The sequence below is a fragment of the Octopus bimaculoides genome, chromosome 19 (genome assembly GCF_046866305.1).
Source record: "Octopus bimaculoides isolate indiv1 chromosome 19, ASM4686630v1, whole genome shotgun sequence".
NCBI lineage: Eukaryota > Metazoa > Mollusca > Cephalopoda > Octopoda > Octopodidae > Octopus > Octopus bimaculoides.
Genome location: NC_142946.1, coordinates 22778515 through 22795308, shown reverse-complemented (window position 1 = coordinate 22795308; position 16794 = coordinate 22778515). Strand labels below are relative to the sequence as shown.

Below are 16794 nucleotides of genomic sequence, written 5' to 3'. Positions count from 1 at the left end.
TGAAATTTGAGAAATAAGGCCAAACGAACATACATATTCATACTGATGGCCATACCAAAGACGCACAAGAACCAGACTAAAACAACACTTTTGAAAATAAGATTACAGCTCAAATATTCCAATAAAAACAGCAGTCTAATGTTAACACAGCAGTTTTGAATGTGCTCTCTAGAATAAAGAACAAAAATCACGCAATATTGTAATTGCCAGCTGCCCTGAGGATGTGAACATTTGGTCTAAAGTTGAGGAAAGAGTTAACTACGACGAAACCTACAGCTCTTGTAGCTTGGCTGTAACTTTTTAAATTTTTGGTGATGTGCCAAGAAAGAGCCTCACTTTACGAGGACCTGCTTTACGACACTCCGGCTTAACGAGTTTTATATTTCAAGCCCAAGGTCCAAATTTTAAACGTAGTGCAAATGTTTCTACTACCAAAACAAATACTTCTGCGTGTTACCGAGAAATTTATAGGGAGCGAAAAAAAAAAGCTTCTTCTAAGCAAACAACTCTAAACTTGTATCTTAAAAAGAAATCTACAAGTCCGTCTACAAGAATCGGCGATCGCGTCTACAAGTGATGGTGTGCGCGAGTCTAGTGCGAGTGAAAGTGAATCAGAAGACGATTATAATAATAATGGTTTCAAATTTTGCCGCAACGGCAACCATTTTGGGGGAAAGGGTGAGTTGATTACATCCACCCCAGTGTTCAACTGGTACTTATTTTATCGACCTCGAAAGGATGAAAGGTAAAGTCGACCTCGGCGGAATTTGAATTCAGAACGTAGCGGCAGACGAAATACCGCTAAACATTTCGTTCAGCGTGCTAACGATCCTAAATGATCTTGACATTCTTTTTACTTCACATAGAATATTCTTTACATTCTACTGTTGCTTTGTTACTTCCGGCTTAGCGAAGGCAGAGGTATTGTTTTCAGTCGTGTTTGTTTGTTTCTTTGTTTGTCCATCGACAAGATATCTCAAGAGCCGCTAGATGGATTAGGATGAAACTTTCAGAGATGTTTGGCCTCGTGACTGGCTCGAACTGATTAGATTTTGGAATCGATCCGGTACCGGAGAAGGATTCTGAATTATTTTTATATATTTTCTTTACTTTACGTATATATGTAAAGTTTCACATAGTTCTCTTGTACACGCACACACATACACACATACACTCACACATTTTCAGCGTTGAACATTATCATCCATTTCTATTGTACACACACACACACACACACACACACACACACACACACACACACACACACGGGAACGCAAACATACCTCTCTTTTACACACACATATACTCACACTTCAAACGCCGTTTATCGGCTTTTTCACTCCTTCCTTCGGTGTTCATCTATCACCTCTTCCTTTCTCATTTATACGACGCTCTCTTTGCTATTTATCTCCTCTACCTTCACATCTCACTCCGGATCTATTTATATATATATATACACACACATACACAATATATATATATATATATATATATATATATATATATATATATAACATATTCAATATAAAATATAAGAGAAATTACCTATAACAGGCAATTTCTACACGCTATAAGACAGTAAAAAACGACAGAAAACCACAAAGTTAAAACATTTCGAAGGGAAAAAAACCTAAAAACTTATACCTTATTTTTAACGGTTAGACCTATAGGTTTCGAATTTTTTTAGTAAATAAAAAAAATTTACTAGGCAAATTCTCTTCAGTAACCAGTCGTCAAAAATTAACGTATAACTACGTTTTCGGTCGTTTTTGATTGTCTTCTAGCGTATAGAAATTGCCTGTTATAGGTAATTTCTCTTATATTTCATATTGAATATGTTATCTATTGACTTTTTTACATACTAGGCCACTGGTAGTATAACTTTGTATAGTTTTGCTACCCTTTATATATATACTCAAGTATCTATCTATCTATCTATACATACATACATACATACATACATACATACATATATATATATATATATATATATATATATATATATATATATATATATATATATATATATATATATATATAAAGTTAAATAATGAGGGTAGAAATTAATATTAATTAAATTAATATCAATTTAAAACGGTGGCTAGCATATTTTTAAAAAATCGAAGATTCAGAAAAATTATATTACATACAAATAAGAGAAAAGACCACTAGGTGGATTCCTAATATGCTAGAGGAAGATCCGCTTTACGTTCTGGCTTTTGCCGAAATTTCTTGAGAACAATTTTTCTTGGTGGTCAGATCATATGGGGTCTTCCTCTAGCATATTAGGAACCCACCTAGTGGTCATTCCTCTTATTTGTATGTATGTGTATGTATATATATATATATATATATAAATGCATATATACATGCGTATATGTACATACTTACATCTATATGTATATATATATATATATATATATATATATATATATATATATATATATATATTTCGTATGTGTATTTCGTGTGCAAGATTCTTGATGTGGATACGTGTGTTGAAAGAAATACAATTAAACCTTGGGAGAGGCATTATGCCGGTAATAAACACACGCACTGGTTCAGTCGTTTATTAATTTATATAGTTTTTTGTTAAATTATTTCATTGCACTCTTGCAATCTCTTCAGTAACTTGTCTCTCCACTTCCATGAAATAATTTAACAAAAAACTATATAAATTAATAAAGGACTGAACCAGTGCGTGTGTTTATTACCGGCATAATGCCTCTCCCAAGGTTTAATTGTATATATATATATATATATATATGCATATGTGGGCACAGGACGTCACGAAACGTGTACAACAAAAAATACGAAGCACGAGTACATGAAACATGAACTATTCTTTCGAACAACGAAAGACACAAATGAAAAACAAAACAAACAAAATGAAAAATGACCATTTATCAGTTGTTGGCTGTTTTTCTAGTCTCGTATTTCGTAGAAGGTTGAAAATAAATACACGAGTTGATATGTATAAGGAAAATAAGACAAGGTAGAAAATGCTAAAATAATCTTATCACGAAAAACATTTAGTACATTTTAGTCTTTACGACTTTTTCAACTTAGAGTAAAGCATGGAAAACAGTTAAACTGTGGAATAATTAAATGAAATGTATTTTAAAAATATTTCCATAGTTTTCAAATGCAAGGGACATTTTCCTTTTTCTTGTCTTTTTCTGTCTCTCTTTTTTACTCTTGTGAGGACGTGGTAGTAGGCAGCAGGTCGTAGCAGTCCTAATATTTGATATGAGTTCTTGGTTTTGATTGTTTAAGCAGCAGTAGTAGCTGAGGAAGGAGGCGGCGAAGAAGAAGAAAAAGAAGAAGAAGAAGAAGAAGAAGAAGAAGAAGAAGAAGAAGAAGAAGAAGAAGAAGAAGAAGAAGAAGAAGAAGAAGAAGAAGAAGAAGAGAAAAAATAATAAAAATGCGGGAGTGGTATGGCAGTAGTAGGATGTTGGTGGAAACCTCTTAAATGGTCAAGTGACCTAAAAGTGACCTGTTGTGGTTGTAATAGTAGTGATTGAAATTGTTCTGAATAAATTTATAGGTGGTAACTGTTTTGAATATATCGTTTTTAATATTTGCGTGAGTATTATTCCAAGGCCCTTGTAATAGTGTCCTTTGTGGTGGATGCATTCAAAAGGAGTTTATATTTTGTGATAAAATATGCGCTGACTACAGGTTGCATCATCCCTGAATTTATAGAGGGGAAAAATTCTGAAGCTGGGTTGTTTGTTAGTGGCGCAAATGTGGATGTGTTCACTGAATGCTATTTTTCTATATTCCCGAATTTGATCTGGGCTCTATGTAGAGTCATCCTTTGACGTAGATTGTTTTTGGTTTGGCCTATGTATTGCTCTCGACACCCAGAGCAAGTTAATATATATATATTAGGTTCTCAGAAGCACATATGAAGTTGTTTTTCCCTGTAAAACGTTGACCCTGTTTGAAAGAGAACTTTGATCCCTCAATTAGGTTGACGCATATACCACAGTTAGGTCTTTCGCATTTTTTATTGATGGCTTCAGTACTGTCGAGCGTACTTGGGCTTGTGTTAGGAGACTTTTCATAGATTTGGGTTGTCTTTTGCTCTTTATGATGGTGTGCGTTTGGAGGATTAAATTAATTCTGTGATCCCTTTTTAGTAGGGGAATGTTCAGGAGGATAGTGTCGAAGCCTTCTTTGTTAAGAGGGTTGTGTGTGGAGATGTATGGTAGGGCTTTTGGTTGTAAATCCTTCTTTAATTGGGGATGTCTGAATTCGTGGATGTTGAGTTGTAGGGCACGTTGAAAGCCTATGTCAATTATTGATGGTAGGTAGTTCCTGGTAATGAGAGTATCCTTTAGTTCATGTACTCGTGTGTCCCTGGTGCTTGTAGAAACTATAGTACAAATCCTTATTGCTAGGTTGAAGGGATATTCATTCGAATGTGTCTGGGGTGGCATGAGTTGAATGGTAGATACTGCTTGGAGTCCGTGGGCTTATAAAATATATCTGTTTCTATTTCGTTGTTAGATTTCTTAATGAGGATGTCGAGGAATGGAAATTGTTCCATCGTAAATTGAATATTTACGTCAAGTCCATTTATAAGTGCTTGAAATTCTTTAAGTCTCTCTATACAAATATATAAAAAGAACGCTCATTATTATATCAGGAGATTATTCATACATTTTAATACTTTACAGTATATTTACATATATACATGATTCTATACATCGGTCTAAAACAATAGGATTTCTAAAGAAAGACCGGAATTTAAGACTACTATACAGTATGCCTTTCATTACAATTATAATTTTTATGTTCAGTTGCGTTTCTCTATCAAAATTCCTGTTGCATATCAACCAGTGTTTCCAAAACTTTTACTTAATGACTCCCAAAGACCCATCGACATGTGTGCGCTCTAGTCATGAAAATATTTTCATTACCCAGACGATATACACACAACCTTACAAACACGGCTTGAACACCCACTTGCACATTCCATGACTCCCATTAGGATCGATCAGGTACCGGACAAGGTATATGGATTATTTTTCCGTTTGAGAGCGATCGGATTCATTTTTAGTATTCTCGTTTGTGAGAGCAGTCGATATATTTCAGATATTCTCATTTAAAAAATCATTTCCGGTTAATCGTTGAGAGGACGTTGGTGTTGCGTTGGCGGAAGTTTTGGTCTCTCTGATTGCTCTTGTTGCTATTTATTTACGAGTATTATAAATTTTAAAGGTAAAATATTTTTCTGGGAATGAATTATAATTCATAACATTGCTAGCATAGGTGTTCTCTTTTTTACTGATATTCAGCTTTATGTTAACATCCGCTGGGCAGCTAATTTCCACAACTGTGCACAGTTTCTCTTCTCTATTCCAAATCATTATATCAGGTCTGTTGTGCTTACATTTTATTGAGGTCTTCACTGGTACATTCCACCAGTATTCCTTTTAATTATGAGTGGCTATGGCTTCTACCATATCGTGGGTTTTTATTTCTTTGTCCTTGGGGATTCTTCTGACGGATTTCATTATAGAGTATCCTAGATACGACTTCCTGTCTCATCGGTAGACATTTTCAGCCAACTGCTTATGATGTGGGTGATATCTTCAGTGCGAACTCCACAATGTCTGCATCGGTTGTCACATTTTACTGCTTTTCCTGCATCTTTATCCCTTTTGTGCATGAGGTACTTGGTTGATATTTCCTGTTCCTGGATTGCAAACGCATACCCTTCAAAGTGGGAGGTAGTAATTCGGCTATTGGTCCATGATAAAATACTTTGATGATTGATGTTACTATCATCTTGGAACTTTCTACTAACATATCCATGCATAGTCTTCTGCTCATATAATCACATCCTTTCATCTGATGATACGTTGCGGTAGAGTTGTGCGACTTCTTTGGGCATGTATTCTAGGATATCAGACAAGGGATGTTGCTCAAGGAGCTGCCTTCCAAGTCTTGTGATGCCTTCCAAGCCTCATGTATGCAAACATGGCCAAGAGATGCACTTCGATACTTGGTGGTTAAAAGACGTTGCCGAAGTAATATGATGCGACATTCAAAGGTATTTTGGATCGATGTTAAGCTTCTGCCGTCTTGATTTCGTTTTAGGTAGAGGCAGTCTACGTTACTGTTTATGTGGAAATTATGTGTGCTTGTTAGTAATTTTCGGGTTTTCATACCACTGTATGTATGTATGTATGTATGTACGTATGTATGTATGTATGTATGTATGTATGTATGTATGTATGTGTGTATGTATGTATGTATGTATGTATGTGTGTATGTATGTATGTATGTATGTATGTATTATCAAGTTTGTCGACACTAATGTTCACGCATGCATTACCCTTTGAAAACAATTGTCCACGAAAAACGTTTATCTCCCTTTTGAGCAGCAACTCTCGTTCTCTGTCTCTACCACAATACACACAGATTTCTCTAAGCCCACAGCGTGTTTATACACACATACATACATACATACATATACATTCATACATACACGTACGCACGCACACACACATGCACACACATACATACATACATACATACATACATACATACATACATACATACATACATACATAGTCATCGTCATCTATTATTCTCTCTCTTTCTTTTTCGCGCCGACCGCCCAAGCAACTGGTCGTATTTTCTCTCGTCTCCCACTTTTAACCCGTTTCGCTGTCTATCTGATGTCTTTCTGTTTCTAACCCTTTAGGATATTCCTACTAGCACTAACTATATTTTCGTCTGCTGTCCGGCCCTAAGGCCATATTCTCTTTATTTATTTCAGTTTGTTCGTATGTTCACATTTCGTTTTGTTTGTTTCCGGCTTTGTCCTTCATCTGTCCACTAATGGTCTCGTCTTGAATCTCATTTATTTCATGTTGGGTTGTTCACTTTCTGTATTGATTATTTGTTTATTTTTTGTTTGTTTGTTCACTTTCTTTAATGTTTGGTCCCTTGTTCGTTGACTCACCATTTCCCAGCAGCTTCTTGCTGTCGGCGCCACCAGAGAGGTTCATTATTATCATTGAAGGCACGAAATTGCGTTTGACCCTCTGGTCGATAACTGATGAGGATTTGGTGACCTTCTGTGACAGTTTTCCGTTTGTTTGCGCATTTATTATATGGTTTTTATCTTATTAAATGCATATATACAGTTGTGGAAGTCCACTGCCCAGCGGTTGTTAACATAAAGCTAAAGGTCAGCGAAACTGAAAATACCTACGCTGAATTATTGAGAAATCTACAGTTACTCTATCCAGATCACAAGTTCAGCTTTATATCTGTAATTATTGGGGCACTGGGATAAATTACACACTGCCTAAGTACCGATTTTGAGAAATTAGGCTTCTCAAAACCAAAAAGGAAAAAGCTGATTCGAAGATTACAGATACAGTCTATCATTGGAATTGTAAAAATCTGTAAAACTTTCCAGAAGTTTATCATTTAAGTATATATGAGCATGTGTAAACATAATAATATTTAATTATATAACTGCATGTTATATATAAACAAAGAATATATTTCTTTCGTTTGGCTTGCATCAAAAGGGTGACCATAATGCGAATGAGATGGGCTCAGGTTTCGACGACACATAAACGTAAATAGAATAACTGGATACATATGAATGTATATATGTTTATATTAATATTTATCGGCAAGTTTTAGGTAGTAATTTTCCATTGCTATGTAAATACGCGTTATTTTTAAAGTATAATTGTATTTCATCATATAGTTCTTTCCTACGTTTTCCATTATTGATGTTAGAGCTTCATTCATGTTGCATGATTTGCCAACATTCTTCCTACATGCACGCTATATGTATACTTACGCATATATACTATAAACATATATGATGTAATGGTATCAAACAAATGTAAAACAAACTATCTTAATAATAACGTATTCTTACTAGTATATATATATGTATGTATGTATGTATGTGTGTGTGTGTGTGTGTGTATATATATAGCTTACTTATAAAGCCTATTAAGCCACACTAAACAGCCTACCAGATGTGTTTATCTTGTTCCAGTTACACGCAGCTGACTCCTCTCCACACAAACCAGCAGCCTACCTTGATTTACTTCCACCTTTTAAAACTACTCTTTTTCTCTCTCTCTCACTTTCTCATTCAATCTCACTCTCTCACTTTTTTTCACTTTCTCACTCTCTCTTTATTCAATATTTGTCTCTCACTCTCACTCAATTTCTTTTATTCTCTTTATGTCACAGACAACACATACTCTGTACCTCACTACACACACACACACACAGTCTGTACATTTTTCAGACATTCCATTGTCTGTATATTTTCAGACATTTCAGTTATCTGTATATTCCAGACAGTCTCTCACTGCATCACTTCTCAGACAAGGACACAGGAGGACAATGGCCCGCTCTCAGTCTTCTTCCATGTAACTTAACGTCTCCCTCTCTTACATTTTCATTATTCTCACCATACCTCGCTCGTTCTTCTGAATACTTCACGTGTGCACACACAGACAGACACAAAGACATACAAGCACGCATGCACGCACGCACACACACACACACACACACACACACACACACACACACACACACACACACACACACACACACACGCATATATATATAAATAATTCTCTCTCTATATATATATATATAGTGATAGATAGACATACAGACTCATAGAGATATATGTATGTACACACACCCACACATACCTTTATATTAATACTCTTAATACTTATCCTCAATACAGAATCTCAACTCTAAGAAACACGAGGTATATAAACTTTAGATCTACAGAAAAGAAAATGTAAAAGCATGACGTCCATATCTCTCACAAACGTAATATTTTCGAAAGAGAGGGCATCAACATATTTTGTGCGAACCAAGAAATGCGGAGAGGGGCGGTATTATGTTAATTTTAGTTATTCAATGGTATCCAGCCTCTGTTAGTTTACACATTGAGTTCACATTTAAGCTCTCTACATCTTCGTTCTTAGGTGCTCGATTGGTTGGTTACTTTGGAGCAATAAACCTGCTCGAGCAGAGCTGATTGGGGAATGTTAAGTAAGAAGAATAATAGCTACAGCAATAACAACTTCAATAACACTAATAAATAAATAAATAAATGACTAACTAACTAACTAACTAACTAATTAACTATCTAAACTAACTAACTAACTAACTAACTAACTAACTAACTAGCTAACTAACTAACTAGATAAATAAATGAACAAATAATTGAACAAATAAATAAACAGTAGCGGGGGAACAATTTTTAAAATTTCTTTCGTAGATGAAAACGATAGCCACTTTAATCAGACAATGGCAGTTCCAACTTCTCACAGGAGACCAGGCTGTATAGTAAGCAGTTTGGTTTCTAGCCGTATGGTTCCGGTGTAACAGGCCATAGTATACCCCAGTTCTCTGGGCTATATCTGGCTAGATTATACTCCGGGGTATATTATGACGTAAGGTCAATTTATACTCCGGGGTATAAATTGGCCTAGGCCAATTCATATTCCCCTGCTTGCATTAATGGCCGGTGGCTGCCATTTTGAATCCCAGATTCGGTTAAGCGGAGCGAATATCCTCGGTTTGTGACCGTTTAATCACAAAAGATAGCAAATATTAGCCATGTCTTGATAACAAATTGAAAATTCAACCAGTTTAATGTTAAAATCAAGTCACAGTTCACGACTCCGCTGATACACTTTAATTAACGACACATCGTTTGAGATTGACTACCCCGTTAGATGGATATATTCTAGCCCGGAAGGGTATAGTCTGGCCTAGGCTATTTTATACCCCGAGTATAGTTTGGTCTATGACAGTTTATCCCCAAACTATACCAGGGTTTAATCTAAGCAGCGGTTAATTTGACTTGCTACACCGGGTTCATTCTCACTGCCTTGCACCTTGGGCAAGTGTCTTCTACTATAGCCTTCGGGCCGACCAAAGCCTCGTAACTGGATTTGGTAGATGGAAGTTGAAAGAAGCCCGTCGCATATACATGTGTGCGCGCGCGCGTATGCGTGAGTGTGTGTGTGTGCGCGTTTCTCCCCATCTCTGTTACTTGACAACCGGTGTTAGTGTGTTTACGACCCTGTAACTTAGTGGTTCGGCAAAGTAGACGATAGAATAAGTAACGAGCTTAAAAAAAGTATTGAGGTTGATTCATTTGACTAAAAATTCTTTAATGTGGTGTCCCAACATGGCCGCAATCTAATGACTAAAACAAGTAAAAGTTAAAGGATAAAAGATAAACTGAAGCAAGTTAACCATTTACCTGACCTGTGTATCACATGTGATACACAAAACATATTTCTTGTGTCTCTGCATCATATATGAGAAACATTCCCAATTTTTTCTTCAATCGCCGGAATAATTTGAGACTTATGAAAGGAAAGCTTTATATTATTCAAAACGTATGAAACAAGGGCGAAATAAAAGTCTGATAACAAGCATGGACGTTTAGAACAAACTTATGAAAATGCATTGGACAGGCCAAGGGGTAACATTGACCACTGTTCCACTGCAATTCAAGCTTTGATTATTAAAAATTCTGCGGTCGTCGCTCATTTGCCTTTAAGATATTTAATTACCATTAATTGTTGAGTTTCTGTTTTTCCATTGAAAAGCTAATTATAATTAATCAAATAATCTATTCATTACACTAATTATTTTATCTCTCACTCAACTGACAACCAGTAGCACTAATTCGAATAAGATTATTCTTGTTTATAATATAGGTTATCGTAGGTCAGAGAAAGAGTGCTTTCTAGTGATTAAAATCACGTTTTTCTTTCATGCGACACAGTCAAGCATCATACCGTTCTATGCCGACGATTATGTAATGCGCTAATTCTAATTTCTGACAATGGTATAAGGACATAAGAAAGAGATTGAGAGAGAGAGAGAGAGAGAGAGAGAGAGAGAGAGAGAGAGAGAGAGAAGAGAGAGAGAGAGAGAGAGAGAGAGAGAGAGAGAGAGAGAAGGGAGCATAGTCGTTTAAATCGACTCTCGTTTTCAGTGCAACTAAACTTCATATATCGTATGAATAATCTGATTTAGCTGTTAAAATATTGGCTTCAAATTTTGGCACAAGGCTAACAATTTCGGGTTGAAGGGGGAAAGTCGATTACACCGACCCAAATGCTTAACTGGTATTTATTTTATCGTCCTCGAAAGGATGAAAGGTAAAGATGACCTCGGCAGAATTTGAACACAGAACATGAAGACGGACGAAATGCCGTCGCTTTTAGCTGTTAAAATATAAAAAACCGGTTTCTTCAACAAAATATTGCACATTGTTTGCAAAAGCAAAACTTTATATGACAAAAATCCAGTCCACTTCCCACCGTTTCACATTTATCCTCAACAAGTGAGTAAGAAAACTCATCATTTAAGCACTAGTAGTGGTTGACTCCATGGTAAAATATTCTTCTAATAAAATTATTTTCGATCACACCATAACTGTTGTCAATATGTTCCGGATAGATTTTGGTTAATTTGATTGATTTGGTCAAGAACTGTTGGAAGGTATTAAATTTAAGACTTAAGATGGCTTTATAACCATTATAAAGATGTATAAGGCGGTGAACTGGTTGAATCGTTTGCGCGTCGGACAAAAATAATTAGCAGCATTTCTTCTGGTTCTTACTTTCTGACTTAAATCCTGTCGAGGTCAATTTTGCCTTTTATCCTCCCAGGATAGATAAAACAAAGTGCTAGTCAAGAAATCTACTTGCTCCCTCCCCTCAAGATTGCTGGCCTTGTATCAAAATTCGAAAGAATTATAAGGATGTGTTACATTGATTTAGGTTCATATACTAGTTTCTCTGGCTGTTATTATCCAAATCGTCGGGATTTGAACTTAGAACGCAATGAACGAATCTAAAAACTGAAACGTACTTAATCCTGATTCTGATTCTGTCGTTTCTGCCATCTCAACGACTGCCTTCCTGTTCTTCATAACAGTAACCATGTTACATCTCCAATAACTACTTCTTCAAAGATATCATTTGTTTGCATCAACAAGTCACAACAACTTTGAAGTGAAATCAACGAGTATTCTTGTATCATTTAATCATTAATATGTAACATCATCTTGCATTCACTCCTTGCATGCCTAAATGTTATTATAAAATGATTTGCACAGCAAATTTGCATGACATACTAATCAGAAATTGCACGATATACTAATCAGAAATTCTCCATACTTGGAGCATCAATGTTGATTACCGTCCAAAGAATCTTTATTTAATTTCACGTTTTAAGTTGCTGCTTGAGTGTTTAGCATCGGGTCTCACGTGATCAATCAATTTAAAAATTAGTTTAAATAAATATCAGGAGCAAATACTGGTTGTTATGTAATTTCAATGAGTTCTGCTCGAGCAAATTATGGCGCACTGGATACTTCATGCCTTCATCTGGTTGAAATCCATACTGCATGGAATAATTACTGCGCAGAGTGCAGTGTTGCAGATTGTGAATGTTGCACTTCTTCTATTATAGACAGTAAGCTATATTCGGTCAGAGCGTCACACCCGGTGATTTCCAGCACTTATTTCTGGTATATATTTCATTACAGTCTCTGAAACTAACGAGATTTATTGATGATGCAGCAATTAAATTTATATGTAGTTTGAAGAGAGTCAAAGGAGGTTATTCGAAGATTGGTGTTTGTAAATGTGTCAAGGTAGTTTTTCATTTTCCGTACTCTATTTTAGTTTCGTTATGTAGGCAGTTTACATGTGTGTTCTATGTTCAGGTGGTCTGCTGGGTATGATATTTCTCTGTATGATCTGTGGCGGAGTTAGAGTCTGTGCCACCCGGGGAAGCCCTTGAGTTTTCCACCTCCACCCAAAAGTGCTGCCACATCGCCCCTCCCCCATCCAGTTACGCTAATATCCAGGTGGCTTTTCACTTCAAATATTCTAGTTTCGTTATGTTGGTGGCCTGTGTATGTATTTTCTGTCGTCATTTTGTGCGTACTATTTATATTGTTTGTAATTTGTTGTGTAGAGGTTGGAACCCAGATAGGATAAACATTGCATTGTTTGTACTTTGACGTTGTTGTCTTTATGCTGCTAGACAAATGAGTTATTTGTTGGTGCTCAACGTGTATTTGTGTGTTACTTTAGTTACTTTTCTCTCTTACACTAGTGATGTGAATGTTGTAATGGTATTTTAACACCTATAACTTTTATCTACTCTGTGTGGGGTATGTTTATAATGTCAACTCTGAGAGGTTGCTGTATTTAAGATTCTTTTGTATTTCTAATAAAAACGTATTATATAACAAGTGCTAATTTTAGTCTCGATGGGAGCCGCCGAAATCATCCAGCCGTGAAAAAAACAACAAGTATTTTATTATTTGGTTGTGTAAACCATTTACATTATGTTTCCATTTCCTTTTGGTGTCTCCAAAATATCAAATTTAAAGTGGATTCAACTCATTCTTATGTGAATAAATTCTGAATCATTTAACGAATTCTCTGCTAGTTCTGGCCCCATATATGGCTATTAACTACAACCACCGCTTGCAAGCGAGTATAACTTCTTATGATGCACCATGCACTAGCTAATTATTTTAGGTGCATATTGTTGGTGCTAGTAGACATAGAAAAACTCTCGTCCTCCTTCTCTTGACTCAGCGAAGCAGAATGTGATAGCTGCGCTGGATGGGTAAATTGGATCAACATGAAATGGAGTGTTCTCTCAAAGACAAAAGGGAATCCAGCCTACAGCCCTATGATCGTGAGATCAACATCCTTATCACTAAAGCCACGTGCCCTTATATCTGGCACTGATACAATATTTACTGGTCTTTCTTACTACAAATCTATGCAGGGAGATTCTTTGGAAGCACCATTTTTGTGTTCTTGTAAAATAATCACTGAATAGGCGCCGGCATGGCTGTGGGATTAAAAAGCTGGCTTTGCAGCCACGTGGTTTCGGGTTCTGTCCCTCTGCACAGCATCTTGAGCAAGTACAAGTGGATATCATGCGCGGCACCTTGGGCAAGGAATAAAAAAAACATTGGGTAGTCGTCAAAAAACATTTCACAATGTTAATCTTCATATTTGTTGATATCCATATAACGGACGCCTTTTATTAAAACATGAGCTTTTGCTAATACAGTTCTATATTTAAGAGATTTAGAATTATGTACATTATTTACATTATTTACATTTGACGGATATTTGTCCTCTTCGGAAAATACCTTAGGAATGAGAACCCAGGTTCGAAATTTCCCCAAGACACCTGATGAAACGTTGTGTTAACAACAAACCAGATGAAAACAAATATCCATCAAATGTAAATAAAGTAAACAATAAGCTTTTGCTTTTCAGCTTTGCTGATATCTCCCCACGCCACCCTTGAAAGAACTATTAAATATGGGCATGTCTTGTTGAGAATGGTGTCCAAGGATTTTGTAAGTGAGGATATAGACCATCCTGGGCTCGCATACCTTTATCTTTTACTAACACACACACACACACACACACACACACACACACACACACACACACACACACACACACACACACACACACACACACATATATATACACACACACACACATACACACACACACAACCATGCGCACGCGGCTAGATAGATAGATAGACAGACAGACAGACAGACAGACAGACAGACAGACAGATAGATAGATAGATAGATAGATAGATAAATAGATAGAGAGACATAGGAGGAGCTTCGAAGTAGTTTCTGTTTAGCAAATTCCCTCATGGGACACTGATCGGCCCGAGGTTATAGAAGAAATGCCGCAGAGGGGGGTGAATCCGAAACCGTATGACTGCAAAGCGAGCTTCTTTACCCCACAGCCATGCCTATGCCTATTCCACGATTATTTTACAAGATCACCAAAAAATAATATAGAATGATTTTTTAAAAAAGGCTAAAATGATTCGGTCTTCTTAGCTTGTAATATTGACTTCAAATTTTGGCACAAAGCCAACAATTCCTGGATGGTGGGCAAGTCGAGACTCCAGAGCTCAACTAGTACTTAATTTATCTATCCCGAAAGGAGGAAAGTTAAAGTCGAACCGAGCAGAATTTTGAACTCAGAACGTGAAAACGGACGAAATGCTGCTAACAATTCTGCCAGCTCACCGCTTGTCTTAGTTTGTAACATTAGCTTTATATCTTTGAGGTGGTGAGCTGGCAGAATCGTTAGCACGCCGGGCGAAATGCTTAACGGTATTTCGTCTGCTGTTATGTTCTGAGTTCAAATTCCACCGAGGTCGACTTTGCCATTCATCCTTTCGGGGTCGATAAATTAAGTACCAGTTACGCACTGGGTCGATGTAATCAACTTAAGCCCCTTGTTTGTCTCCTTGTGGGAAATAAAGAAATAAGAATCGTTAGCATGCCGGGCAAAATACTTAGCGGTATTTCGTCCGTCTTTACGGTCGAAGTTCAAATGTCGCCAGGGTCGACTTGGCCTTTCATCCTTCCAGGGTCGAGGAAATAAGTACCAGTTGAGGAATAGGGTTGATTTAATTGACTTAGGCCCTTCCCCGAAATCGCTGGACTCGTACCAAAATTTGAAACCAGTATTTGATTTACATCTAAAGGCGGCGAGCTGGCAGAATCGTTACCGCACCAGGCAAAAATGCTCACCGTCATTTCGTTCGTCTTTGTGTTCCGAGTTCAAATTCCACCGGCATCTATATATAGTTATAGGTAAAGAGAAAAATATACTGTGATAAGGTTTGTGCTACCATTCGATATTCTTATTTAACAACAATTGTTTCGTCGTTGAATAAATATGTATATAAATAATATATTTTATAATAAATTACTTAGTGCCTGTATTAATATATATATATAACATCTTTTCAGTCTGCGGAGAAATGGCTAAAATTTGCACTGTTTATAATTATATCATATGTTACACACACATATATATATATTATTGTGCCTGGTGAGAGTCATTCTCTTTTAGTGCCTTATTGATTTAACACACTCACCGGTCTGATTTCCATTCATTTATTTATACTAAAGTTTTCGTTGCGTCTTGCAACCTTTCCAATAGTCGTTGACTCTGTCCATTATCGGAACTGCGTTCTTTTTTGTTTGTTTGTTTGTTTGTTTGTGCGCATGCGTGTGCGTCAGTGTGCGTACGCATACACATATGTATATATGTATGTATGTATGTATGTATGTATGTGTGTGTATGCATGTTTGTGTGTGTATGCATATATATATGCATGTGTACACGTTTGTATGTATGTATGTATTCTGCACATCCATGTGCTTGTGCGTTCACGTTTGTGTGTTTGTGTGTGTGTTTGTGTTTGTGTTTGTGTGTGTGTGTTTGTGTTTGTGTTCATGTTTGCGTGTCTGTATGTGTGTGCATGTTTGTGTCTGTCTGAGTATGGGTTTGTGTAACTATATAAACTGTGGGTATTGAGATATGATACCTTCTATGTATATTTCGTATTAGTATTGGGGATGTTTCATTAATGAGGACGTGCTCTTGTACCTCTCTGAGTGTTGGGTCCTTCGGGTGCTTGGATAAAATACGGATGTCAAGTTAACCCAGTGTGCCTCCATGTTGGCCTTTGGCATGTTGGTAGAGTATGGAGGATTGTTTTTTCGTCGTCATATTCTCTCAAATGTTTATTTAGCTTCTCTACAATGTTTCTAAATGTCTCACTTATGTATATAATGTTCTTGTCTTTACAAGCACTCGCTATGCACTTTATGCTGTAGACTACATTTCTAGTTCTACAGTTAATACCAGGGTTAATCTTACA

The 16794-nt window shown here is 36.5% G+C and overlaps 1 protein-coding gene and 1 long non-coding RNA gene across 3 annotated transcripts in view; one reads left to right on the top strand and one right to left on the bottom strand.

Moving 5' to 3' along the window:
• Positions 1 to 3419, top strand: part of LOC149131784 (uncharacterized) — a 28950-nt gene extending 25531 nt beyond the window's left edge. The window contains exon 2 of the long non-coding RNA XR_016245192.1: positions 3280 to 3419. This is a non-coding gene — a long non-coding RNA (uncharacterized LOC149131784). The remainder of the gene's footprint in view (positions 1 to 3279) is intronic.
• The window catches only part of LOC106871645 (uncharacterized), a 23661-nt gene continuing 9756 nt past the window's right edge, over positions 2890 to 16794 (bottom strand). For both annotated transcript variants that reach the window (XR_001409684.3, XM_089366611.1), the window contains exons 2-3: positions 15656 to 15702; positions 2890 to 4614 (exon numbers count right to left, since the gene is read on the bottom strand). Coding sequence is in view for 1 of the 2 variants with exons in the window: in XM_089366611.1 (XP_089222737.1) it covers positions 4403 to 4614; positions 15656 to 15702 (259 nt within the window). In the remaining variant the exon portion in view is untranslated. The remainder of the gene's footprint in view (positions 4615 to 15655; positions 15703 to 16794) is intronic.